Below are 27,270 nucleotides of genomic sequence, written 5' to 3'. Positions count from 1 at the left end.
GTGAGGCCACAATTTACTACATTGCGGCCACATATGACTATGTTGTGGCCATAAATTAATGTATAAAAACTGACGTGCTGTATTGAAGCCTCAAACTACTATAGTGAGGCCACCAAACACTACATTAAGGCCATAAATTACTATACTGAAACCGCAAATGAATATGTTGAGACCACAAATTAATAAATAAAAAAAAGATTCACTATATTATAGCCTCACGTTTTTATACTGAGACCACAAGATAGCATATTAAGGCCACAAATTACTATACTGAGGCCAGAAATGACAATGCTGAAACTGCAAAGTATTATGTTGAGGTGACATAATTGAAGCACTATATTGAAGCCACAAATTACTACATTGGGGCCACGAAATACTATGTTAAGGTCACGATTGACTATACTGATGGCACAAATTACTATATTGAGTCTACAAGTTATAAGAAACTTAACTTGTGGCCTTCATAAAGTAATTTGTGGCCACACAAATTAAAACAATACCAAGTCACTTTAGGGCACATTTGCATATGCAAATTTCTGAATGCAATTTTTTTTTGGGAAAGCTTCATCTTCATAAAATACAGCAAAAGAATCACATTTAAACAGCAGCTTTAAGCTTGATCAACCCTCGCTTTACGACTAACGCTGCAAAGCCCTGCTGTAGCTGTGGCTCTCTGACCAAACCAACGTGGACTGACAGCAGTGGACTTTGTAGTCCGTCCTTGAGCGCATGGCGTTTACGCCAAGTTGCCTTTTAATCAAATCAAATCAAATCAAATTTATTTATATAGCGCTTTTTACAACTGATGTTGTCACAAAGCAGCTTTACAAAAATGGGAATCACAGCACAGAGAATCAGACAAAACACTGAACATAATATACAGAATATACAGAACCCCCGTGAGCGCTGAGGCAAGGAAAAACTCCCTCAGAGCTGGAGGAGGAAGAAACCTCGGGAGGACCAAGACTCACATCTAAAGGGGGGACCATCCTACCACTGGTCAGACAACTTATAAGTTAAACATTGAAAAGTCAATTTTACATCCACGCAGTTCTAATATATTCAGGTGTGTATAATCAACAGTGGAAACAATTAGAGTTCATAGAGATTTGGATGTGATCTGTAGTGGAGAAGCTGCGTTCCAGAAACTTCCATCAGTCTGGTCAATCAGGGGGACAGGGGGACTTGAGGGTGGGACATCCATCAGTATTGGGCCGGACCGGTGGACAGTCAGTAACTCGGAGGAAGGAAAGATTTAGGAATTAGTTTAGACTGGATTTATGAAGAACAGAAAATGTAAAAAATTATCAGAGTGTGACTAATGACTCCGGCAGGTCTGAATATGACAGCCTAACTAAAGGGAGAGAGCCAGAAGGTAACATAGACACGGAGGCTCCCTGAGACACTGGCATTCACCCACTCCACCGTCCACAAACCTGAGTGACTGCATGTAGTGAGTGACAGCAGCACCAGCATCTCAGTTTACCCACAATTCACTATGTCCATGAACCCCTGGATCTGCAGCCTTATCTAAAGGGAATTAACATTAACTACCAAAAGCTTTTAAGCTCCAACTCAAGAGCAAATGCCTGTCTCAGATTCATCACTGAGCGGTTTACAAGTGCCTACTTCGGAGGAAACCGTCTTCTGCTGAAAGCACCTCGTCCAGCAACTCACCTCTGGTCAGCTTTTCAGAGATGCCTTTCTTTCTCGCTGTCATTTTAGGCATTTTACGTAAGCTACGCACCGACCGCCTTTCACGTTAGGCGAGCTGGCGCCAGACGCTTCGTACCTCGCGTTCGTGAATGTCACTTCGGTAGCGTTGGAATCACGCAGCTCCTTCTCGGAGGGGAAACAGGTAAATAAATAAAGATTTACACCCCTGACTGACCACTGCAGGGCCTGTCCGTGGGCTCTCCGACAGCCGGGCGCTTCTGAATCTTGTCTGTTTTTGTCAGTAGCTCGCACGGTGCGTCATATTTTCGGTCAGTGTTGCTAAGCTAACCGAGCAACGGCCGTGAAAACGGCGTTGAGTGACTGACTAGAGCGGCCACACAGGCTGGACCGAGGGCGAGAGGTGAGTTTATTAACTCATTTGGCCAAATATCCGCACTTATCTGAGCCTTACTTACTCGGACTAACGGCACTTGTGCAGTTTCTGCACATTTACTTACTTAATAGCCAGTTAAACGAAGTTGGCTTCGTTTTCGCCAGCTTCTTGTTCGAATTTGGCCGTTCCACCTTAAATGGTGCAGCAGTTACATGTCGTTGCTGCACTGTTTAAGGTGGTACGGGAACATTCGAGCGAGAGGCTGGGGAACAGGAGGCTTGACTTCGGCTTCGTGGTGAACGGGGTGCCCTAATGTGGATTATTAGCCAGCACGGCTACGTCGTTGTGCCGTTATGTACATTAATCCGTGACACGTCAGGCTAGAAATCACGACATAACGTGAACATTTAAGGGCCGATGGGTTTAGGCCAGCTGCCATGGATCCAGCTGTGTTGTGTCTGTACTGAAGCCCAAGAAAGCTTCTTACATCATTTTCCCGTTCCACCTTAAAAAGTGCTGCAGTTACACTCCGGCGCCTGTAAAGGACCGAATGAACCGGCTGCGCCATTTAAGGTGGACCGGGAAGTTGTACTGGGGCTTAACTACACAATTTAAAAGGGTGGTTCTGTTTAGAACCCTTTACGTGCTTAAGCGTTTCTTTGCCTGGTGAAAGGGTTCTTTAGGCCGATGGAGAGTGTGTTCTACATAGAACCTTTTTGAGAATGGTTCTGTATAGCACCAAAGAGGGTTCTTCTGTTGTTCTGCAAGCTTGATATTGTAACATAAGCAGAACCCAGATCCATTTTCAGAAAGGTTCTACTTAGAAACATGTACAACACGTTCTTTATCAGTCTGAAGAGCCATTTCACCATGCAAACCGTTTAAGCATGTAATTGGTTCTGTATGGAAGTAGAACCATTGCCTTTAATAAAGAACCATGACAGCGTAACAGTAGCAGAACCCTTTTAGGTGCTAATTAGAACCATTTTCAGGAAGGCTTCATATAGAACCGCATACGACACGTTCTCCATCAGTTTAAAGATCCATTTCACCATGCACAGAACCATTTAAGCATGCAAATGGTTCTATGTAGAACTCATGAACCATTGCCTTTACTAAAGAACCTTTGAAGAACCATCTTTTTTAGGAGCGTATTGATACCATCTTCATATCATGACAATAGCAGAACATTTTTGGTGCTCTAAAGAACCATTTTCGTAAAGGTTCTTTACAGAACCATAGACAACACCTTCTCCATTGATCTAAAAATCAGTTTCACTGTGCAAAGAACCATTTAAGCATGCAAATGGTTCTATATAGAAGTAGAACCATTGTCCTCAATAAAGAACCTTTGAAGAACCGTCTTTTTGAAAAGTGTATCGTTGCCGTCTTGACGTCATGACAATAGCAGAACCTTATTTGGTGCTGTATTTTTCAGGTTCAGTGCTTTTTTTGAATAAGAAAAAGATGATCAAACAAATGATATAAACATAGATAAATAATAAGAATGAATGTCCTAAAAATGTCCTAGAACGTGTTAGATGTAACTCTCTGATCATCTAGACGCTGATTTTATGTTTTAAAATAAATTCCAAGTGTCAACTGATTGTGTTCCTTGAAAATCGCCGCTTCTTTTCACGCTTTGCCAGGTAGAACCTTATAACTCCAAGGAGTGAGTGAGTTCTTGGGATTAGAAGGTCCTGTCTGCATTTGACCTGTTCCAAAGAGCTCTTTTCCAAATCGGATAGGATTTTGATCTTTAACGTTTGGAATAGTTCAGGGCGTCTGTCGTTTCCGTGTCCGAAAGAAACGTGTTCCACGTATCAGTTTTGCTCCCTGGAATCCAAAATCTGTGAAGCTCAGTGCCTCAAAGCTGCTCAGGACGTCTGGTTCCTACCGCCACCACTGTGAACCGCCCTCGATGACCGAATAACCATTTAATTATGGAGAGGTTTGGAAAGATTGATGGAATTCCCCTTTAATCACATCCCTTATGAAACACTCAAAGTTCTAGGTATCTGTCAGACGTCCCGTTTGAAGGGGGAACCTGCAGACTTGAGTGTCCGCCCTTTTATAACGTGCCCTGTGGCTAATCGTTTTAGTCTTAATCAGCTTATGCGACATGTGTTGATGCCAGGGGAGGATTAGACCGGAGGGACAGAGATAACAAGAAGGACGGCTACCGATGAAGGTGATGATGCTGCGGCTTATATCCCACGTAGCTCTAAAGGTCCAGTTTTCCTTGAGCCAAGCCAGCGGTCAGTTTGACTCGGGTTGTATCGGAGCGGTTATTGAAGGAATAGGGAATAGTCTACAGTGTGTGTGTGTGTCCTGTGTCGGACTGCGGTCTGATCCTGTTCACACGGCCGTATTTGTGTCTTCCTTCTTCCCCAGAGACTCCCTGCTGCTTGTCGGAGCTGTCCTGACCCTGCGTTGTCATGGCGATGCGGGAGCTGGTGGAGGCGGAATGTGGGGGGACCAATCCCCTCATGAAGCTGACAGGTCACATGACCCAAGAGGGTGGAGCTTGGAGACACAGGTCGACGCCCACTGTAAGTTTTTTTTGTTGATGTTATTTGTTTATTATGAAGGATAATTAAGCTCCCACTATTACCACCTGATGCTGACTGCGTCGCAATTGTCCATAGATGACGGCATTGACGGGGGCGTACACTCTGCTGTGGGACCTTCGTCAACAGCCTGAGATTTGCTCTTGTCTGGTCTCTCGCTCAGTCACTCTCTCTCTTTCTCTTCCTCGCTTCCTCCTACGTCTTCTTCGGTCTCTTCACAGCCTCTGACATGATGTCCATGCTGGGAATACCGAGTTGGCTTGTTATAGCTAGCTAAGTTGTTTGAGTGTGACGCGGTGCTGTAACATAGCGCGTTACATAGTTCTTGCAAGAGGTTCTCGTGCTGCTCCTCCAAAGTTACATAGTGCTATAGCAGGCGTTCCAGGCCCACAGTGGCAATGACACACACCATTCCCAGTATTATAAGTCATTGCACCATCGAACCGATTTTGAAGCTGTTATTTTGAGGTAAAATTTGCTTTAATTCTCCGGGGTAAAGGGAGGATATGTGGAAATGAATTCTGACTGTTTTTGATATATGAAACCACACAAATGACAAGTGAAAAAATGTAAATACGAGAAAAATGCAGGATATTATTTACTGATTAAATCAGTAAATACGTTTGCTGGTGATAATGTAATACATCAGTGTGATGGCTGGGGGCATCAAGGAGAAACTTTGTTGTTCAGACTAGCTCACAAGAAATCGCAGTGTTACTTTTTAATTGCGTTTATGTTAATTTGCATCTATTCTAGTGACATATAGTGTTGTTACAAGCGCAGACACACTTATAGCCATGACAACTTTTGTGTGGCTTTATATTACTCTCCCTTTAAGATATGAGATAAAAGAGCTCTGTTCTTATTGGCTGCCACATTCATAAGCAGCCCAGGCTGTAACGCTCCTTATAGCTTCAGCATGAATGGACGAAGCTGTAGGCGCAATAAGCTGAATAGTGATATATGTAAATGAGCTATTTCTTGTGACGTCACAGGCAGCGAATTCAAAGCACAGGCTGTTTTTGCAGCTTGGTTTACATAAACGAACTGTGTATCCTCTGAAACTGTTAAGAATGTTTACTTCAAACTCCTTTATTTCACATTGTGATTTCCCACGATAAGCGCCCTTTAAATAATGTGCTCTGGTACCTTTTGCATTGTACCTTTTTATGCATTCTCGTGGTCAGTGATCCCGAACAGGTCATTGTGGACCCTTAACTGCTTTCTCAGAGTGCTTTCTGGCCGAGTGTGGTTGGTTGGTGTAGTGGGTAACACCTCTGCCTTCTGTGCTGTAGACTGGGGTTCAATGCCCCACCTGGGTAAACACCACACACTATACCAGTAAGAGTCCTTGGGCAAGACTCCCAACACCACCTTCACCTTCCAGAGTAAAATGATCAAACTGTAAGTCGCTCTGGATTAGAGCGTCAGCCAAATGCCGTAAATGTAAATGAAAATAAACAGAAACAAGACAAACAGAGTTCCTGAAATGCTTTGTGGATAATCGTTTGTCGGTCAGTGTGTGCTGCTTTTTTAAAGAAGGCCTGTATTGGTCACAGATGGTCATTGTTTGGAATCTTATGTCTTAAATGCCTCTTTCTGTCTCTTTCCACTCAGATCCCCCCCACACCAATCGAGATCGCCACAGAGGAGGAGGTATCATTTCTTTTTTTCTTTTTATTAAATTCTGTTTGTCATGCTGACCAGTTGTGGATCTCCGGTTGACCAGGTCTATAATAAATGTACAGTCAGTGTTTTAAAATGCTTAACGATGCTAGTAAAGACCAGCGAGGTACACTGCAGAAAGCGCTGCCTTGAAATGACATGGTTCAAACGCGTCGGTCGATTTATTAGTAATTTTGTTAATTTGGCGTATTTTAGTCGTGTCCCAATTACAGGCTCATTCAAACCAAGGGAATTCAATGCCGTGTGGTCTGGGGTGCCAAAACTTTTGGAAAGTCTGTGTTTTTAAATTAGTTTCATAACTGTGCAAGTCATTTTGTAATTAAACGTCATCATTTCAATTTTAAAAGGAAAATAGGAAAGAAAAAAAGACGTATCGTGGAATGCAAAAGTTTTGGCACCCCAGGTCAAACGACCTGTTTACGGTGATTTTCTAAGCGAATATAAGACACTTCAGCACAGCCGAGTGCGCAGTTACTGTTTACTGCCGAATTGAACGTTTTGGAAGAAAAAAAAATTACGACAGAAAATGTAGCCTGTGCAAAAGTTATAGCACCTTTAAAAATTTAACACTTTACCTTTCCAATGCGTTAAACCAGTCTTGTCAAACTGGGGACCTTTTGGGCCAAATTGCTGTGGAGATCAGTTGGTTAGAGGTCTTCGGGAACTGAATTCAGAGCGTTAGATGAGGGTAAACACTGATGAGCTTATTCAGGTGTGTTTAATGAGGCAGGGTGCTGAAGTCTGCAGTGTTTTGGCCCGCGAGGACTGGAGCCTGACGCATGTGTGTTAAACTCAGCATAGACAGAAAATCAGCAGAAAAACCTTATATTTCAGTGTTTTGTCTGTAGTGGGTGAGTTGTCTTATTTTCAGTTAGAGAACAAATAAACTGTGTCATTTGACCAGGGCTTTGCGTACGACAGCATAGTATAAAATTGTGTTTGTTCTAAATTATACATGGTGTAAAGTATGTTTGGGTGACTTTCTGGCTTTCTGGCTTTCCAAATCAGACAAATTCCTGGGCAAGATTTGGCCCATAGGCCGCACTTTGGGCAACCCTGGTCTAGGTCCACTGTGACAGAACCCTTGAAAAGAGGTGTCCTGCACCTACTGAGGGAAAACCTGAAACGCTGTGATTTCTGTGGCAGCTCAGAAACGAATCTGCTGTATTTCTACAGCGCACTGACGGCACATTTAATTGCAGCTGGTGAGCGAGTTCCTGCAGGCGCCTCCTCGGCCTCCTCACAGCTTTGACATGGGGCAGCTTCTGGAGGAGATGCAGCAGATCGACCAGCAAAGCTACAGACAGGCTCCGCAAAGAGGTAACACATGCATACACAGTCTGAGATGCTCTAAGCTAAGAGTTATCATGCATACTTTACAGGGGAATTCAACCAAAATATCTGCATCATTCAGTCATTTAGATGTAAGAACTCGATTCAGAGTGGTTTAATGTGAAATGGCTGATTGTTGACTTTACAGCAGCGGTGATGTAAACCAGGTCATGACTACAACACAAATATAGCCATTTTATTCACTATCCAAAACCTCCAGTTTAATGTTGATGATAAAATAATGGAAAATCAGGAAAAAAAAAAAGTTTTCTTTGGGGACTGTTTTGCCTTCTGTACCTCTCCACCATGAATAGAGTTTTCCAAATAGGTTTTGGGCCAGAACCTTCTAAAAGTCTCATGAACACTGAGACGTTAGACTGCAAATACATAATCATTCCATGTAGGAACTTTCTGTGAGGGAGCTTTGAGGTGGACGTCTGGTTCCCATCACCACCACTGTGAACGGTTCTGACTCGGTAAGTGTTTCACAGCAATCCACTCTGAATGACTGGTTCAATTATGCAGAAATTTGGGAAAATTGGCGGAATTCCTCTTCAAACCATGTGTCTTAACCCAAATCTCAGTGGTATCAATATCTAAAGTGAAGCTGTTTCATATAAAAAAAAAGTTTCCAACAGATTTGCTCAGTACTTGGTTAAAACGTTTAAGCCAGTGTCTTCATAGTTTAGACACAGAAGCTTTAAAAGTGGGCGTGGCCTTTTTTGCCTTAAAATTAGTGCTACTGAAAAGGACGACAAACTTTGGTAAGTCACTGCCTGTGAACTGTTGATGCTGGATGTGTGAAATCTTCAGGGATTGTTATTGCAATTGTTTTACCACCAAATCAGAAGATACAGAGATGCTTGTTTGCTGTTATAAGACTTTATGCGTTTATTCTCAGTAGTGACTTGAGTGATAAATGAAGGACACGCCCACTTAACACCCCTATAACCTCAGAAACTAATGAATATTGCAAGCCTAAAGTTTTGCAAGCTGTCTATTTGGCACAATCGTATTATTCCCTGAACGTTTTATGCAGATTTAAAAGTCGAGAGGCCTTCTGTGATTTCATGTTGATAACATGGTTGATTCTCTTAGGGTTTCTGTTTTTCCTGCGTGTTTAAGAAAGCTTAAACACTGCCACAGATCTGAAAATGCAGTTTCTGTTCAGGAAAGTTTCCGTCTCTGTTAGGAATTTACACGCCGCCAGTGTGTGAGTCATCTTCGAACAAGCACATGGAGGACTGGAAGGAAAATATTTATGTAGTGAATGGACCCAGGATCAGATTCTTCCCCTGTTTATGGTGATATTAGAAACAGATACAGAATTCAGAAGCACTTTAATCTGTTAAAACTGTCCGATCATTCAACATTTCGGTAATCTCTCTCTCGACATTGTTTATGTGACCTGTATGGACAAAAGTACTGGGGCACCTACAGCTTTTATGAATCCCAATCCAGTTCCATAAGGCGTTAATGTGAAGTTGGTCCCCCTTTGCAGCTCTAACAGCTTCCACTCTTCTGAGAAGCTTTCTACAAGATTTAGGAGAGTGTTTGTAGGGAATTTTTGGCGGTTCATCCAGAAGAGCATTTGTGAGGTCAGACATGGATGATGGAGTTCCTGGCTCGCAGTTGTTCTAGTTCATCCCAAACGTGTTTGATGGGGTTGAGGTCAGGGTTCTGTGAGGGCCAGTCAAGTTCTTTCACACCAGACTCACCCAGTCATGCCTTTATGGACCTCACTCTGTACACTGGGTTTCAGTAATGCTGGAAGCGAAAAGGTTCTTCGCCGAACTGTTCCCACAAAGTTGGGAGCATGAAATTGTCCAAAATGTCTTGGTGCTGAAGCATGAAGATTTCCCTGCACTGGAACTAAAGGTTCTAGACCAACCCCTGAAAAACAGCCCATATCATCATCCCTCCTCAGCCAAACTTTGGAGCTGGTGCAGTGCAGTCAGGCAGGTAACGTTCACCTGGCATTCGCCAAACCCAGACTCATCTGCCAGACTGACAGATAGGGAAGTGTGATTTGATTGTGAGCCAGGAACTCTCTTCCAACATCAGTGTCTGACCTCACAAATGCTCTTCTGGACGAATGGGCTAAGATTCCCACAGACTCTCTGCAAAATCTTGTAGGAAGCTTCAACTCCATGTTATTGCATGTGGAATTTCCTACATCCTGTGGATGTAATGTGTAGGTGTCCTGATACCTTTGCCCATTTAGTGTATATTAAGATTAAGTGATACTTTTTTTGATCCCACAACCGGGGAAATTCCACCTCCGCATTTAACCCATCCGTGCAGTGAAACACCACATACACACTAGTGAACACACACACTGGGGGACAGTGAGCACACTTGCCCAGAGCGGTGGGCAGCCCTATCCACGGCGCCGAGGGAGCAGTTGGGGGTTAGGTGTCTTGCTCAAGGACACCTCAGTCATGGGCTGTCAGCTCTGGGGATCGAACCGGTAACCTTCCGGTCACAGGGCCAGCTCCCTGACCTCCAGCCCACGACTGCCCCCCAATACATCTTGTGTATGTTGGAATATTGGAGTGCTAATTTTATTGATTTAATTTTCTTACTTGCATTAAAATTAATAACTGTTTCACATATAAATAATTCAGTAAAGGAAATTTATACGAACTAGTTTTGTAATATTATTTTACAGTATTATAATTTAATAATAAAAGTGCTGTGGCACCCCAGTCTCCCATCGTTCATTAACTCATAATACCTGTAAGCAGCAACAGTCGTGTACAAGCGTTTTAACACAATTGGTCAAATTACACGTGTTTTCTAAGTGAAATATATGAAAAAAAAATTCTTCATAATTAGTGCACAATTGAGTTATGGTCAGTGCTAAATTCAGTAAATTAACAGTAACTATGCATTAAAATGTGCAGAAGTGTGTTCCCTGTAGAGGATCTGTTCATATATTTTCACACAGAACACAGAATTTGACCAGAACCTTTGTATATGACTTCATGATATTGTTTACTGTGAGACGTAACATGTTAATAATCTGTTTCAGCTCCAGATGTAGCCGCCTTGGCGTTGTCCGGTGACTGGGCAGCAGAATTCCTCTCCGGAGTCGACTCCGCGACTTCTCCTGGTCAGGCAGGTCTCGATACAGCAGATGCTGACTGGACTCGAGAATTCATCAATGAAGTGACGGGTTCGTCTCTATGTGACCGGTTTCCGATTTCCAGACTGCGTCTGTTCTACTGTGTCCCTCATTATTTAGCCTTTCCTGCGGTGATCAGTGCGCTTCCAGCAGTGGTTCAAACACCTCCGAATGTTTGGTGTTGCTTGGTTTTGTACTGGAGCTATAAAATAGACTTGGACATATGGTTTATCGTACTGCACGACATACTGCTGTCTATAAAAATAGCTACGTTGGAGCAGATTTACTAAAAGAGGCTCTAATTGTTGACTGTATTGGTAGCATTAATAAAGTTAATGAGCCTGTGATTTAAATAAAATGAGTAAGTTAGTGTTTAATCCTGTTAATGAGTTAACATTAATAAAGTTAATAAGTTAGCATTAATGAGTAATAAGTAACTGGCATGTGCCCGCCCCCTGGGCCCCGGCCATGTCTCCAGTGTTAAGTGATCATTTTTTAATCCCACAGACGGAGAAATTCCACCTCCGCATTTAACCCATCCGTGAAGTGAAACACCACATACACACTAGTGAATACACACACACTAGGGGGCAGTGAGCACACTTGCCCAGAGCGGTGGGCAGCCCAATCCACGGTGCCCAGGGAGCAGTTGGGGGTTAGGTGTCTTGCTCAAGGACACCTCAGTCAGGGACTCTCGGTGCTGGGGATCGAACCGGCGACCTTCCGGTCACAGGGCCAGTTCCCTAACCTCCAGCCCACGACTGGCCCCATCAGTGTAGTGTAGTGTAGTGAAGCTGCATAACTGGGTGCGGGGCTCAGGCGGTGGAGTTGTGGTGGCACCAGCGTCCTCGTCCTCCTCCTCTTGCCGTCACTCTCATGACTCCCGTCCGTCCAGGGAGCTCAGGCTTTGCGCTCTGCCCCCCCCAAACACTCGAGGGTCTCTCCCCGGCATTCTCGCCGAGGTTCATTGCCACTGGGTTTTGTGGCCCCGCCTTTTAGCCGCCTCTCGTGGCCGTCATCGTCAGGGCCCGGGGGGGCGGCCGCATGACACAATAACTATTGAATTATTATACTGTTACAATGAGGCCCTCAGTTTATTACAAATAACCCTGCACTCATGGGGTCAGTTGTAACATGTCCACTCAGAACCCTTTTGGCCATGTTGTTCACAAACATTGTTCGATTGTGCATCGCATATCGTATCATAACAATGTTCCATTTGTCACTGAGAATTATTGATGGAACCACTCTTTTAAATCCCTTTCTGTCTCTTCCTCAGATCCTGGACGCTGGGCTGAGGAGTATCTGGAGCAGTCGGAGGAGAAGCTGTGGCTGGGCGACCTGGGAGAGAAGGAGCAAGAGAAGGAATGGTGAGAGAGTGAATCGTATGCATCTGAAAGGGAAAGAGGGAGGAAGGCAAAAAAAGGGCGGAACGAACGGGAGATCTATACGGATGATTCTACCAAACTGGTTCCGAGTTGAAAACGCATTTCAGTCTTTTTATTCAGTCTGAGCACTGCAGCAGGTGTTTGAGCCGTGACCGTTTCGGTAGTTTTAGACAATTTTACCTCATTTTGGGCAGAACTCAAACACTCGCTAGCGCATGAACGCAGCTTTAACACACACAAATCACAGCGTTACTCCCTAAACCGCAAGAAAAGGTCCTTTAGTGCAGAAAAGTGCTTCCATAGTGGCAATTCTTAATGTTCCACCCTGATTTAGAGATTTTCAGACTTTGGGATCTAACTGCCCACCATGTGGCCATGAGGGACAGGGATGCAGCCTCACTTCGTGCTTTAAAACACAGGGACGTGGCTAAAATCAGGCTCCACCTGCAAACTAAAATTCTGTGTTGCAGTAGTGACATGAAAACATGGGACAGCGTTTTTTTTTTAAAGTTTTTTATTTAAAATAAACAAGTTGAAATTTTAAGATTAGGGTTTGGGACAGACGCCTCCCAGTAGAACAGATCATATCATAACAACATAATCTTTGTAAATTTCTATGTTCTGAATACCTCATTGTTTTATATATATATATATATATATATATATATATATATATATATATATATATATATATATATATATATATATATATATAAATTTTTAACCAGTTGACCTCAGTAGTGAGTTTATCACGATATACATTAGAATAAAGTCGTATTCATAATTCAAATAAACAGAAAAACAATAAAAAGTAACGAGAATTTCTCAGGTCCATATTTTTCCTTGACACCTTCACAGCCGCCACAGAGACTCGTTAATATCATCAATTACATCATGAGCTCAATTTACTGAGCACTGATTGGTCAAACCAGGAGCTGCTTTATAACTACATATAATATTGGACTTCCTCGAGGAGGAGAGGCTTGGAGATGGGTAAACAAACACAATAACATCAATATCAATATTTATCACATATATATATATATATATATATATATATATATATATGTGTGTGTGTGTGTGTGTGTGTGTGTGTGTGTGTGTGTGTGTGTGTGTGTGTGTATATAATATATCATTAATTAATATTCTATACATTTTGTTTATTCAAATATTTTCACTTTTCTCAGCAAATAAACACAAACTGCACAAATAGATTTTGAAAATGTGTCTTGGGTGCCTTTTGCACAGTGCTGTGTATATGTGTGTGTATGTAAATATATATATATATAATTTAAAAAAAAATAATGTAGGAGTGCACAATGGTCCATAAAAGACCCGAAAGAGTAGATCAGCCGAGCTCCGTGCAGGTCGGTGAAATTCCTCTGATGATACAGTGTACTGGAGTAATATCATATTTCGGGGGAATGAGAGGGCATTAAACTTGAGGCCTGAGTGTAATCTAAACAGAACATTTCTGTGGAAGGAGAGCAGATCAGGCCCTTTAGGGTCGAATGTGGTCTGAGATCCTTAAAGAGGAGCTTTTACTAAGTGATTTATTTTTATTAGAGCAGATCCGGCTTTTACCTGCAGATGTTTTTGAGGACTTAAGCCTTTACGCTTCTACATTGTGTCAAAGATCCTGTGCCCTCAAAAACTCCTCTGGGGTGGGTTGATTATAATTATATAGATCGGTATTTGGGTCAAATTTTGTAGTGCCAGTTTTCTGCTTTTTCATATTAGAAACAGACTTTCTCGTGCGTTTGACTATAAAAAAAGGTTGATGGGCCACTGTGTCTGCGCTCATTCACAAAATCATGGTCTAATATACTAAAATATGCTAATTAGAGGATAACATGACAAGCTTTTATTCATTACCAGTAAATATTTTATGCATTTTTATTCACGTACTCATGATTTTTAACGTGAGCGCACGTGCACAAACTAGGCATGCGTACTTGAGTACTCGGTACTAATGGGTTTTAATTCAATAGGACGAAGGAATACGAACCAGGCGAGGAGCTGAAGCAAACAGCCAATGAGCTGCTGGCGAAGGTGGATGACCCCAAACTCCAGAACACAGAGGTGGGCATGTGGTTTTCTCATGCTGGACGTACGTTTCTTCTTCTGGACCCCACCTGTACCTGCTGACCCGTGATTTTATTCTAATCCTGGATAAAAGCCTCGTCGAATACTAACCTAAGTGTAAAGCTTCAACATGCTTTACGAAATATCACGTTTTTTTTTTCCAGTTAGGTTCCAACAGCATGACATCCAACCATTATTTTCTGCTGTTATTAAAGGGCTATTCCACCTATTGTTCAAGGTTTCTGCCTGACTAAATGGTTAAGAGACAAGCATTCCGAGTGGTCAGTTCTTTCTGAGTCAGAATTGTGGCTGTGATAGGAACCAGACGTCTGTGAAGTTTAATGCTTCTAAAAGCTCCCTCACAAAACGATACGTAAAACGGTTATGAATACACTGCCTGGTGTCTGTCACAGTGAGTGTGTTTACATGCGCTCAAGAATCCGATCATAATCGGATTTCTGCAGTTAAGATTTCTTAGATCAGAGTAAAGTCTAGAAATCTGGTAAAGCGATCAGATTTCTCAGTGAACTCGTTCTCTGATTTCATTTGTGTTTCTTCGCATGTGTGAAAACAGACGGCGGTACCGGAAATAAGCGAGAAGCGTCACCGCGAGACGCAGCAAAACACAAATACATGCTTGATGGGGGCGTGCTTGACCAGAAGGTCACCGGTTCGATCCCCAGCACCGACAGTCCATGACTGAGGTGTTCTTGAGCAAGACACCTAACCCCCAACTGCTCCCCGGGCGCCGTGGATAGGGCTGCCCACCGCGCTGGGCAAGTGTGCTCACTGCCCCCTAGTGTGTATGTGGTGTTTCACTGCACAGATGGGTCAAATGCAGAGGTGGAATTTCCCAGTTGTGGGACTAATAAGGGTCACTTAATCTTAAATGAGCTCTGGTCTGACAGGCGTTTCCTGTGTTTTGCCTCATTTAAAAACACTTGAGCCTAAAACACTCTATAGTGAGTGGGAGGGGCTAAAATGCTGTTGGTTTTAGTGACATAACAAAATACAATGGCAGTCTAGTTTTCTCATGGAGTAAACTTTAATAACATCCATCATATAGGCCCTTTAAAAACACGTTCATGGAAACTGGTTTTCCCATCATCAGCATTCCGCACTCGTGTAGGTTCTCTGGTGGTTCTGGATGGTAAATAAAGTGTCTGTATCTGTGCTGTAGACATGGTGACGCCTGGTTCCTATCACCACCACTGTAAAGACATTCTGTAATGCTCAGTTTCACATCAGACTACTCTGAATGTCCTTTTACGTCTCCTTGATGTAATTATGCAGAAATTATGAAATTTTGGTGGAATTCCCCTTTACATTTTAAACCAGTTCATAGGCCCTTATAGCACTTTGACCAAAATGCAGAGTGAAGCATCACGAGGTTCAGCATTGTTTTGCATGTAGAGCAGTCATTTTAGACCCGACCCCTAAAGTGTTGCTGTGTACGTTTGTCAAAATTTGCGTAGTTTGTGATGCTTGTCCTCCTTTTTTTTTCATTTGTAATTCATTTGTATGTTTTTCTCATCATTTATCTCATCAATTTTATCTGTTGTTCAGAGTGGAGCCCTGCTGTGTTGTGTTTGATGAGTGTAGTCATGGCAACCTTACTAGTGTGCACCAGAACGTGTGTAACGCTGCCCTTCCCTTTAGCTGGAGATGTGTAACGGCCTTTGTTGTTGTTGTTGTGTTGTTGTCGTTGTGTAGTTCCTGCGGTTCATTAGGCAGATTGGCGAGGGCAGTGTGACTGTGGAGGACAGAGCAGGGAAGCAGCTCACTGATAGAGCACAGGCCAGGGAGGCACACAACTGGGCCTCCGGCTTCACCCAGGTACGACCCCTACGTCCTCCCAGTCAGGAAGCTTTGGAAAGGGGACAGCTAGGGACGATCCGGTTACTCCCCACCCCCGAAATGTGCCTAAAACAAGTCTTATCAAGCATTTTGTTAATGTAGCTGGACCGGTCAGTTATATTAGTAGCCGAATAATCTACTCCTTATGTGGACGAAGTTAGTTTTTCAAGGCCAAGGACTAAAATTAGCAATAATTAAATATGGATAAAGCCGTTTGGATAAAGATAAGCTAGGAAATTTGGAAAAAGACTTATAAATATGAGGACTCTAAAATGCATACAGACGTGCACTGTGAGAAACCAATCACTGCTGATCCATAGAGGAAGTAGATAAAGGCTTTCGCTGCAAAATGCATGATAGACCACTTTAAAAATGAGAATTTTTCATGATGCTCATTGTTGGGAGGAGGCTTTACTCATACAAGACATATTAATGCTATATTATGATTAATACCGCCTTTATTAGAGAAATAAAAACTTTTTTTTTCCCCTCGAAATTATTACAGACATTTCAAAACAGATATAAGGTGTATTTAAATTCATTTATATACCAAAAATTGTATTTCCAGACTCTCACACTGCTTTTGTACTGGAAGATCGGCAAAGCACAAAACACTATGCTTCATATGAAGAAGTCAGGTTATTGAAATGAGAGCACGGTTACAAGTTATAGAATCTAAAGAGACCCAATAAAACTGATCAAGCCTGTGTTTTTAATCTGTATTTAGAAACATCTGCCTGGTTCGTGGTCTTAGTGTTCTCTGGTACAGAGTCGCTGAGTTAACCTGCTGTGTTTGTGTTCCTGGTTAAACAGCTGTGCAGTCCGGTTCAGTGGATATAAGCTAGGCGGTCAGTTCTATTAAAACGCTCACTTTGGCTGGCTTTTTTAAATGACCACTTTAAAGGTTATGAAAGTTTTCAGATTTTAAGTTTGTTTCAGATTTTAATTTCACTCTTTCAAATTGCAGTTTCGATATTAGAACAATTCATTGTTCAGCAATGTAATTAACGGCATAAAATAGCCTTAACAAAACTAGAACTAGATTATAAACTAGACTGGGCTTAAAGGGGCCATGAATAACGTGGTAAGCAGTCATTCAGAGCAGTTTGGTGTGAAATTCTCTGTTCTAGACAAGCTCACCAGTCGTGGTGATGGGAACCAGGTCTCCATCTCTAAAAGCTCCCCCACGGAAAACCTCCAGATTTACCACTATTTTACCTTCACCAGCTTTACATATAACACTCGGACGTTCTGTTGGTTCACTGATCATTTTGGATAGTAAATAAAATGCATGACGCCTGGTTCCTATCACCACCACTGTTAAAAAATCGGGAACCATCTCCCATCAGATCACTCTGAATGACTTTGTTTACTATGTATTAAACAGCGATGTTGAAAATCTGTGGCGTTTCTCTTTAATATAGCGATACTGATTCATTTAAATCTAGATTTAAATACGCCGACCAGACATAACCTTCTGACCACCTCCTCGTTCCTCCACTTACTGTATAGCTGCACTCTGTAGTTCTACAGTTACAGACTGTAGTCCATCTGTTTCTCTGATACTCTGTTACCCTGTTCTTCAGTGGTCAGGACCCCCATGGACCCTCACTGACGTGGTGGTGGTGTGTGGACCAGACACAGCAGTGCTGCTGGAGTTCTTAAACACTGTGTCCACTCACTGTCCACTCTATTAGACACTCCTACCTTGGTCGTCCTCTAGTCCTTCATCAGTGGTCACAGGATGCTGCCCACTAGTGCGGTGGACTAAAACCCCAGCAGCACTGTTGTCTGATCCACTCAGACCACCGCAACACCCTGCAGACTGCAGTCTGTAATTGTAGGACTACAAAGTGCATCTGTACAGTAAGTGGAGCTGATAAAATGGGCGTAATGACGTGCCTGATCGGTGTATTTCTGAGTGGTTCGGGACATTCTTAGCGGTCAGCTTAGCTGGCAGCCTTCTCGGCTCATGCAGTTAGGCCGAATTACAGCTGAATGCCCTTGCCAATGTGCACCCGCCAGCTCTGCTTTGTTTTATAATATGAAACGCAGTCAAATGTAGTTCACTTGAGCACGTTTGCTGGGTTTGTCCCTCCACTGACTCCAGCTTTGACTCCGTATAAGACTATTCACATTATCACTGTAACATTTCCTTCTTCTGTTGTCTGCAAACTACTATAACATCTTCTTGACCTATTTACCTACATCCATACCCAAATATAACTCCTCGATGAACCCAATTCCAAACCCACCATGCCCATAAATACCCGTCCCTCCCACCTGCCCCTCCCACCACACCCCCATAACGGCCATCCAGTACCTGGAGGAAACAGGGGGAGGGACTGTGCAAGTGGAATCTCGAGATTGCAGAGAGAAGAATGACCAAGCTAAAGCTAAACAGGCAGAGCAGTGGGCTTCTATCGTCAGGCAGGTAGGACCCCTGGTGCTCGGCAACACGGATACAGTGGTCCTTTTGTTGTTTTACATATTTATTTATTTATTTATTTATTTATTTATTTTGCTTTAATATTCTAGTCTCCCTTCCTAAACATTGTGCTTTTTTTTTTTTTAGTCTTATTATTTCTACCATAGTTGCTTTAAAGTCTTTGTGCTTCCTCGATTAGCAGTTTCTTACAGTGACCTGCTTGCATTCTGTGAGAGCAGATCCACCGTCCTGCTCCTGCCAGCGCCGTAACGAGCCATTCGGTTTTTCCTTAAAGGGCAGGTGCCTCTGTAGATGAGTAGTCTGCTTGCTACGTGTAAGTAGAGAGGGAGGGAGAGAGGGATGAATGAGGGTAAGATGCTTTCTTCTTCGGTCAGCCTCCCCAGCCCCTCTGTCTCACTTCCTTTTTGTCCGTTTGTCCTCCACTCTCGTTCATTTTTACTCCCGTGGTCCTCTGTCTCTGTGTGGAACTGCGGCGTGGTGGTCGTAACGCGTTATAAAGCCTCGATCCGTTCTGTCTGCAGGTTTCGGAAGAGTCTGCAGAATCCTGGGTGGACGAGTTCACCACATCAGGGCCGGAGTTCCAGCAGGCCAAAGCTGCTGTGGAGGTACAAATGCGTTCCTATGCAGTACATAGTCAACCTCATATACAAGTGTGTGATGTTATCGTCAGTGCTTACCTCGTTTCTACACTCGCTGTCCGTCTTACCAGCTCCACTGACCGTAAAAGAGCACTTTGTAGTTCTACAGTTACAGACTGTAGTCCGTCTGTTTCTCTGATACTCTGTTACCCTGTTCTTCAGTGGTCAGAACGCCCAGAGAGCACTCTCAGCACTGCAGTGACACTCACGTGGTGCTGGTGTGAGTGGATCAGACACACTGGAGTTTTTAAACACTGTGTCCACTCACTGTCCACTCTATTAGACACTCCTTCCTTGTCGGTCCACCTTGTAGATGTAAAGTCAGAGACGACAGCTCATCTGCTGCTGCACAGTTTGTGTTGGTCATCCTCTCGTCCTTCATCAGTGGTCACAGGACGCTGCTGGCTGGATATTTTTGGTTCTCAGTCCAGCAGCAACACTGAGGTGTTTAAAAACTCCAGCAGCACTGCTGTGACTGATCCACTCAGACCAGCGCAACACACTAACACACCACCACGACGTGTTGTTTTTTCCTTCTCCTGTAAAAAAGCATTTGGGGGACACAAGTTTTGAAATGCGCCCTTTTAATGTGACGAAAGACGTGACTGAGAAGTCAGAGATGCGGATTATAGTGCAGTGCAGCTGACGGACTCTGGCTGAGCTAGAACTCCGAACGGGGACTGTTTCTCGGTTTTCAGCGTTACAAACCGACTTGTTCTGGCATCATAAACTTGGGTAAAGCTCCTGTTTAGAAAGGATAGCCAAACTGTGTTTTAACAGTGCATGTGTTTGTGTTCAGAGCGATGTCGATTTCTGGGAGAAGCTGCAGCAGGAGTGGGAGGAGATGGCGAAGAGAGATGCTGAGGCTCACCCCTGGCTTTCTGACTTTGATCAGCTGCTCAGCACCTCCTATGACAAGGTCTCTATATACTGTTGATTAAAATATGCATTCATTTCTCTGTTTTCAGGCGGTCAAAGTCAAACGGAAGAAATGAAACACCCTGTAAATAAACGTGCCATAAATGAGTCCTTCTAAGGCCAAGTTCACCCAGCAGCTAAAAGTGGCCCGAATCTGATTTTCTCACCAAAGCTGATTTTTTTTGTTTTGGCTGTTGTCGTTCGCTGTAGAAAGGGCACGTTATTCAGCCACGGCCACTTCTTCGGATCATGTCCAACTTTTTTGACGCTGCAGCCTCGGAGGAGGCCGTGTTTGGCTGTTTTGTTCAATATCTCTTCGAACACGGAGCGGCTGCGATGAATCTCTTCTACATTTTTGGACAGAAACATCAGCCTAAATGTTTACGAGCCTCGGCAGCGCGAAGTGGCGACGAATGTCGAGTTGGACCGATATAAAAGTCGCCTGAATTCCACTCGGCCTGTTCAGAGTCGCACTGCCTCAGCTCGGATACGGATCGGATTTCAGTACCACATATGAAAGCGTCTCAAATCGGAATTGAAAACATCAGATGCGTTACATTTTTTGCTGTTCACACTGACACAGACACACATCTGTGTCACATATGAGGAAAAAAGACTTGAGCCACTTTTACCTGCTGTGTAAACGTAGCCCAAGATCTGTACCGGCATGGAATCCACTGTGTTTATGAACCTCCGGGCACTCGTGTTTTGTTTTGCGCTAAGTGTTTGATGTGTGATTCTCAGGGGTATCAATTTGAGGAGGAGAATCCGTACCTGTCCCACGAGGACCCGCTGGCGGAGGGGTTGCGGAGGATGGAGGCCGGGGATATTCCCGGAGCTGTGCGGCTCTTTGAGAGCGCCGTGCAGAGGGAGCCAGACAACCAGCTGGTCAGAACCCTTTGTCTCTTTCATCGCTGCAAGCGGTCACCGACTAAGGATTTACTTCATCCACAGAAGTTCCCCTTTACTCCCGATGTAGTGAAGTCGGTCAGCCAAGACATGCTTGTTGTCTGAAATTTGTTCCTGTGAGCTCTTGGAAACTATGGTCAACTAGCCATCTGAGCTGAAATGCTGATAAATAACCGTATCAGAAAACATTAGACTGTAAACTTCAAATCCGTTCTGGTTTTTTAAGTTATAGAGAACATTTGTGTGATAACATTTTAAGTGTCCTAATTAACATATCGCTGTTATCAGGAGAAAACCTTGTATCTCCAAAGCGGTAACTTTACAGCAGAAGGAAAAACGTGCTTTACTTTTAATGTAAGTCAATGGAACCAGAATTTTTTCCAAGTCATTTTGGGTCATTTCTTTTGGTCCATTCTTCATTAGATTTACACACGATATAAAGGGTCATACGTACTTTCAAAATATCTCAAAAACTGAAAAACGACAAAATGCATGGTTTTCTTCTGACAGCAGTGATTCACAAAGTACATGACACGTTCCATGTTATTGCCACTGTATATCGTTTGGCACCGTATATATAGCGTACATGCAAAAAGACTAATAATTATGGCTGGCTACTACTTAGCATGACAACAGCCCTCCTCCCTACGTTTTTAAGTGGTGACTTATTCAGTATGGACTAGCATCGAGAGAACCGAGAGAGCGTGGACAGTTGTGATCTCTTTGACTCCTGGTCATGGATGGCTGTGGCATCGTTGGGGTCCTGATGACAGGGCTTATGTAGATACGCCATTCTAGTGATGCATCGTATTCAGTGCCTTACTATGTTGTGTAAAATGCGGCTGGCAGAGTTTATATTCCACCTTCTTAGGATCATTTTAATGGTTTTTCTGACTTTTTTTCAGTGACCAGTGCGCGACTGTTGCATGCGAGATTCACTTACTGAAGACTCTCTACCTGTTTAGTCAAAAATCATTTATATCCACCTGATTCTTACAGGCCTGGCAGTATCTGGGAACTTGCCAAGCAGAGAATGAGCAGGAATTTGCAGCTATCAGCGCCCTCCGCAGGTCAGTGATGGATCTGTGCGCTTCGATAATAATCGGCCTTGTATTAAAACAACCAAACATTTGGGTTTTCAGCTTTAGATTTACAGTGTATGTCATTTGAACCTTTTCAAGTGCCCTTTTATATTAGGTTTTCACAGTTAAATGGAAAAAAATTTAATTTTTTCAGTTTCTGTGTTGTTACTCCATTTGAAAACGCCAGGCTTGTTACATTAACTTGTTGTCGCTGTTGGAACAAAACCATGCGTCTTTATTTGTGTTGTTTATTTTTATATATTTACATAATTTGAAAAGGCCAGCTGCTTTTTACACTGTGTTAAAGTTTCTGGAGAAATTGGATATTTGGATTGGACAAGCAGAAATGGTTCCAAGACTTTGTGTATAATCATTCCTGTACTTTCACGTTAACATCTGCCACGAGTTAGAGAGACCAGGTTTTCTTCGGACAGTGACAGTGTGCTGTTGCCCTTCCTCTCGTTATGTTGCCGTCAGGTGTATCGAGCTGAAGAAGGACAATCTGACGGCGCTGATGGCTCTGGCGGTCAGCTTCACCAACGAATCACTGCACCGGCAAGCCTGCGAGACGCTCCGTGATTGGCTGAGGCACAACCCAAAGTACCGGCACATTCTGGAGCAGAGGGAGAGAGAGAAGGAGAGGGAGGGAGTCCGAGAGAGGGACAAGGACAGGGAGAGATTCGGATCCCTGCTGCCGGAGTACGGTTAAAGCGATGCTCTACACCGTTTCTCCATCTCACCCCAAATGCAGTCAGTCAGTCGGGGCCTCAAGACGTCTGGAGTCTGAAGTTCGCTTCTTTAGTTCATGCTGTGAAACGTTGAATTGAGCTTAAACAAGGAAATTCTGTCCATTTGGCCGCCGTCTTGGAATCGCTGCCGGTGTGAAGCCCAGTTTGAGATGAGCAGTAAAATCTGACAAAATTGTTATAATAGTTTATAGTGTTTGGCTCAAATAACACACTTACCACTTTACCAGCAAGCCAGCTGGAAACAGGCACTGGAGTTTTCCCATAAACAGATGCCAAATGTGCCTCATTCACATTTCAACCAGTGACTGATCTCCTCTATAAAATCTCTGGCTTAAACTCACATGAGCAGAACTTTGGGCATGCACAGCGTACGCCGGTCAGGAATAACATTCTGACCATGCTCATTGTCCATCTTATCAGCTCCACTGACCGTATAGCTGCACTCTGTAGTTCTACAGTTACAGACTGTAGTCCATCTGTTTCTCTGATACTCTGTTCTTCAGTGGTCAGGACCCCCATGGACCCTCACAGAGCAGGTACTATTTGGGTGGTGGGTCATTCTCAGCACTGCAGTGACACCGATGTGATAGTGGTGTGTTGTCCTGGTACGAGTGGATCAGACACAGCAGTGCTGCTGGAGTTTTTAAACACTGTGTCCACTCACTGTCCACTCTATTAGACACTCCTACCTTGTAGATGTAAAGTCAGAGACGACAGCTCATCTGCTGCTGCGCAGTTTGTGTTGGTCGTCCTCTAGTCCTTCATCAGTGGTCGCAGGTCGCTGTGCTGCTGTGTCTGATCCACTCAGATCAGCAACACACACTAACACACCACCACCACGTGTCACTGCAGTGCTGAGAATGATCCACCACCCAAATAGCACCTGCTCTGTGAGGGTCCATGGGGGTCCTGACCGCTGAAGAACAGGGTAACAGAGTATCAGAGAAACAGATGGACTACAGTCTGTAACTGTAGATCTACAGAGTGCAGCTATACAGTAAGTGGAGCTGATAAAGTGGACAGTGAGCGTAGAAACAAGGAGGTGGTCAGGATGTTACACCTGATCGGTGGACATGTATAATCACATAGTGTCAGATACCATGTAAACAACCTCCTGTTAGAGATCACTCTCCAGGCTCCAAAACACAAGCCTGTCTTGGCTGATGGACATTTACAGTAAGCTGGACCTTTGAAAGCTAGTGGATGTCTCATGCGCGAAGGTGTTGTGTTTGTCTGTTTCTCCCAGGGCGCTTTTTAACGAGGTGCAGACGTTGTTTCTGACAGCGGCGGCCTCGGACCCCACCCGGGTCGACCCTCAGCTGCAGTGTGGTCTCGGGGTGCTCTTCAACTTGAGTGGAGAGTATGACAAGGCTGTGGACTGTTTTACTGCTGCGTTGTCTGTTACTCCACAGGTACACAAACACGCATGTGTGCTTGTATTACTGTGCTTGTGAGCACCTAAATGTGTTTAAGCTGACCTGACCCTTGATTTGAACTCTCTGACCAAAGCTCCACACTCATTATAGCCATAACTAACCCTGCCAAACCTATAGCCGCATCATTGGGTCATAAGAAGAACATTTAGACCTTTACACTGTGTTGTTGAGGATAATGAATAGACAGATAGGAATACCTGTTTATCAACATTAGGAGAATTTAACATAAGACCATATATAGGCGTCATTATAATTGGTATATTGGTAATAATCTAGCAGTTATTTTGACACATAATTGCATAATTTTTTTTTTTTTTTAGACCAGAATTCAAAATTCTCGTTATGAATGACTGTTTTAAATAAAATGTTCCATCATAAAATTTAGAAAATACAGTTCATTTGAAGTATTTTAAGTCTTTTGAGCGAATGTAAGTCAAAAGCGACATGAGATCTAATAGCGCCCCCTTGTGGATACTGTGCAGACTGCTGAAGCCGGCTTTATAATGATGTGCGGTTCTCCTGTTCATCATCCAGATTACGAACTAACCAACAAGATGATTTACCGAGAACCTAAATTTAAATCTTTTCATTTTTTAAAATCAGGTAGTTGATTATAATCAAGTCATTTTTCTATAGAAAGAGATAAAGGCACGTTTTTGGATGGGCTGTAGCCGTACTTTAGTTTGCGATCGCAGTCTTTTTCTTCTGCTCACTCTGCAGGATTATTTGCTGTGGAATAAGTTGGGAGCTACTCTAGCCAATGGCAATCGATCTGAGGAGGCAGTGGCCGCCTACAGGCGAGCGCTGGAACTGCAGCCTGGATTTGTGCGCAGCCGATACAACCTGGGGATCAGCTGTGTTAACCTGGGAGCTCATAGGTGAGAGAAATCATCCCGTCTGTGGAGACCAGAGGTGGCTGGACAGTAGAGGACACAGAGAACAGTTCTGTAGAGCAGCTGAAGTTGCAAAGGAAACTAGTAGTAAATTAGTTGGACCAGATATGATCCCATACTGACTACACATCTGGTCTCACACATCTGGTCACATGTATTCTCATTGTCCTGTGAAGCCCAACAATTTACACCATCACTCTGAGACTCTAAACCTGCCGACCTGAGAGAATTCTCTGTTTGCAGCTCTCCTCTCTTCAGCCTGATCTCCAGCACTCGGTAGCTGTGAAACAAGATCAGATGTCTTTAGATGTTTTCAGAAGCAAAAATGAAAAAATAATACAATTTTGGTTAGTGGAAGCTTTTGTGGTCCTCAAGTTGCAAAAAGTCAGGAGCCCCTGATCTTGACATTAAAGCTGAACAATGGAAGGTCTGGGTGTTTGGAGACCTCTGTGGTGGAAATGTGGAATTGCACGCCGCATCTTCCGAAGATGTGAGCGATTGATCTATTTTTGTCATCATGTCCACATTGGTGTAATGTTGGTTTTGCATTTGAGATGTAAACATTGAGCCAGACCTTCTTGTTGAGCCTGTGCGTGTGACGTTAATACGTAAATCCGCACGACGTGGTCTGAAAAAACCGGACCCGACGCCTCGGACCTTCAAATGATTATTGCATGCTTTACTGGGCGACTCGCAGCAGTGCATGCTCACCGTATTTTAGCCTGTCTTAACCCATATATGCATACACAATTGGGCCTAACATCATGACCACCTCCTCGTTTATACTCTCATTGTCCAGTTTATCAGCTCCTCTTACTATGTAGGTGCACTTTGTAGTTCTACAGTTACAGACTGATGTTACTGGTGGTGTGTTACGTGTGTTGCGCTGGTCTGAGTGGATCAGACACAGCAGTGTTTTCATTCGTGGTCAGTGAAAAGCATTAGGTTCGGTGTTGAAGGCTGTGTTTGTGTTGCAGGGAGGCGGTGGAGCACTTCTTGGAGGCCCTCTCTCTGCAGCGGCAGGCCGCCGGAGACGTGGAGGTGGGCGCAGGCCGGGGCCCTGGAGCCGCGGCGACCGTGATGTCCGACAACATCTGGTCCACCCTGCGCATGGCGCTGAGCATGATGGGAGAGAGCTCGCTGTACGCGGCGGCGGACCGGCGCGACCTGGACACGCTGCTGGCTCACTTCTGCCAGAGGGAGGGCGAGACGGAATGAAGGAGGGAGGCGGCGGAGGAGAGGAGGAGGGCGGTGCTGTGCGAGTGCGGGGAGAGGTGTCTCGGAGAGACTTCTGGATTTTAACGGGGGGGGGGGTCGTTGGAGGACGATGAGGAGAACGAAGAAGAGTGAGAAATGCTCAGTCAACATGCACTACGTTGGTGTGAATGGACAGACGGACTGACCGCTGGCTGTTTTCCTGAGGAATGGCTGATATATGGGAAGGCTCACGGTACATCGGTCAGCGCAAACCACCGACGAACTGCCAGCAGAGAGCTGCACTCAAGGTCCTTGTGCACAAAGTACATTGCTTTCCATTTGGTTTGCCATCGAAAAGGCATCTCCGCTACAGCGGAGAGGTCAACATGTTTTCACACTGTGATCCGAAATACTAATCGTGCATTTTCGGAAGAAGCGAAGACTCGAAGAAACTTGTCTGTGTGCCATTCTGCATCTTCTGTTCCCGCACGGTCCGATAATAGCCAGACTGTTTGCGAGCCAGACTGTTCTGATTGCCGGGTTACTGTCAGCTCCAGACGAGAGGAGCGAATAAACGTGAGAAAATGAATGAAACAAAGAAAGGATGAGAAACGGGAGCTGCATGCCAGCGCCCTCTCTCCTTCTCCTCGTGTGTAATTTGATATCATGCTGTAAATGATTCAGCTTAATTGTAAATGCTACCAGCCATCCTGTGTACTGTAATTGTATTATTATTATTATTATTATTATTAATATGCTCGTTTTGAATATAGCCAACAAACTGTAATGATTATGTATGTAATCCAAGCAATAAAACTTTGAACTAATGCGAGTGGGTGCTCATACGATGTAGTGTAAAAGTCCCCATATTATGCTTGTCAGTTTATTTGGAAAGTTGGTACCT

At 43.8% G+C, this 27,270-nt stretch overlaps 1 protein-coding gene across 7 annotated transcripts; it reads left to right on the top strand.

The window, feature by feature from the left end:
- Positions 1-1,721: 1,721 nt before the first annotated feature.
- pex5 (peroxisomal biogenesis factor 5) lies at positions 1,722-27,195 on the top strand. Of its 7 annotated transcripts, none has more exons than XM_037537118.1 (18): positions 1,810-1,858; positions 1,962-2,077; positions 4,445-4,602; positions 6,238-6,276; positions 7,509-7,626; positions 10,673-10,816; positions 12,045-12,135; positions 14,145-14,235; positions 15,952-16,074; positions 18,416-18,529; positions 19,066-19,149; positions 19,982-20,101; positions 20,845-20,988; positions 22,009-22,079; positions 22,569-22,790; positions 24,087-24,252; positions 24,997-25,154; positions 26,147-27,195. In XM_037537118.1, the coding sequence occupies exons 3-18, from the start codon at positions 4,489-4,491 to the stop codon at positions 26,385-26,387; spliced, it is 2,040 nt and encodes a 679-aa protein (XP_037393015.1). In that variant the 5' UTR covers positions 1,810-1,858; positions 1,962-2,077; positions 4,445-4,488; the 3' UTR covers positions 26,388-27,195. The 7 variants fall into 7 exon arrangements, with proteins under 7 accessions (XP_037393014.1, XP_037393019.1, XP_037393018.1 ...); XM_037537119.1 differs by having other exon boundaries at positions 1,828-1,858; positions 1,959-2,077; XM_037537117.1 differs by lacking the exon at positions 1,962-2,077 and having other exon boundaries at positions 1,722-1,858.
- Positions 27,196-27,270: the final 75 nt, after the last annotated feature.

The sequence above is a fragment of the Pygocentrus nattereri genome, chromosome 3 (assembly GCF_015220715.1).
Source record: "Pygocentrus nattereri isolate fPygNat1 chromosome 3, fPygNat1.pri, whole genome shotgun sequence".
Taxonomy (NCBI): domain Eukaryota; kingdom Metazoa; phylum Chordata; class Actinopteri; order Characiformes; family Serrasalmidae; genus Pygocentrus; species Pygocentrus nattereri.
Note: the sequence above shows the minus strand (reverse complement) of the source record. Positions and strands in the feature narration are given on the sequence as shown.

What these genes read in the sequence shown, in the direction of transcription:
- pex5 (XM_037537117.1), top strand. Translation starts at nt 4,489, where the DNA reads ATGGCGATGCGGGAGCTGGTGGAGGCGGAATGTGGGGGGACCAATCCC. An exon ending in AGATCGCCACAGAGGAGGAG is followed by an intron (nt 6,277 to 7,508) that starts GTATCATTTCTT and finishes ATTTAATTGCAG; the next exon opens with CTGGTGAGCGAGTTCCTGCA. An exon ending in GGGCCTCCGGCTTCACCCAG is followed by an intron (nt 16,075 to 18,415) that starts GTACGACCCCTA and finishes ACGGCCATCCAG; the next exon opens with TACCTGGAGGAAACAGGGGG.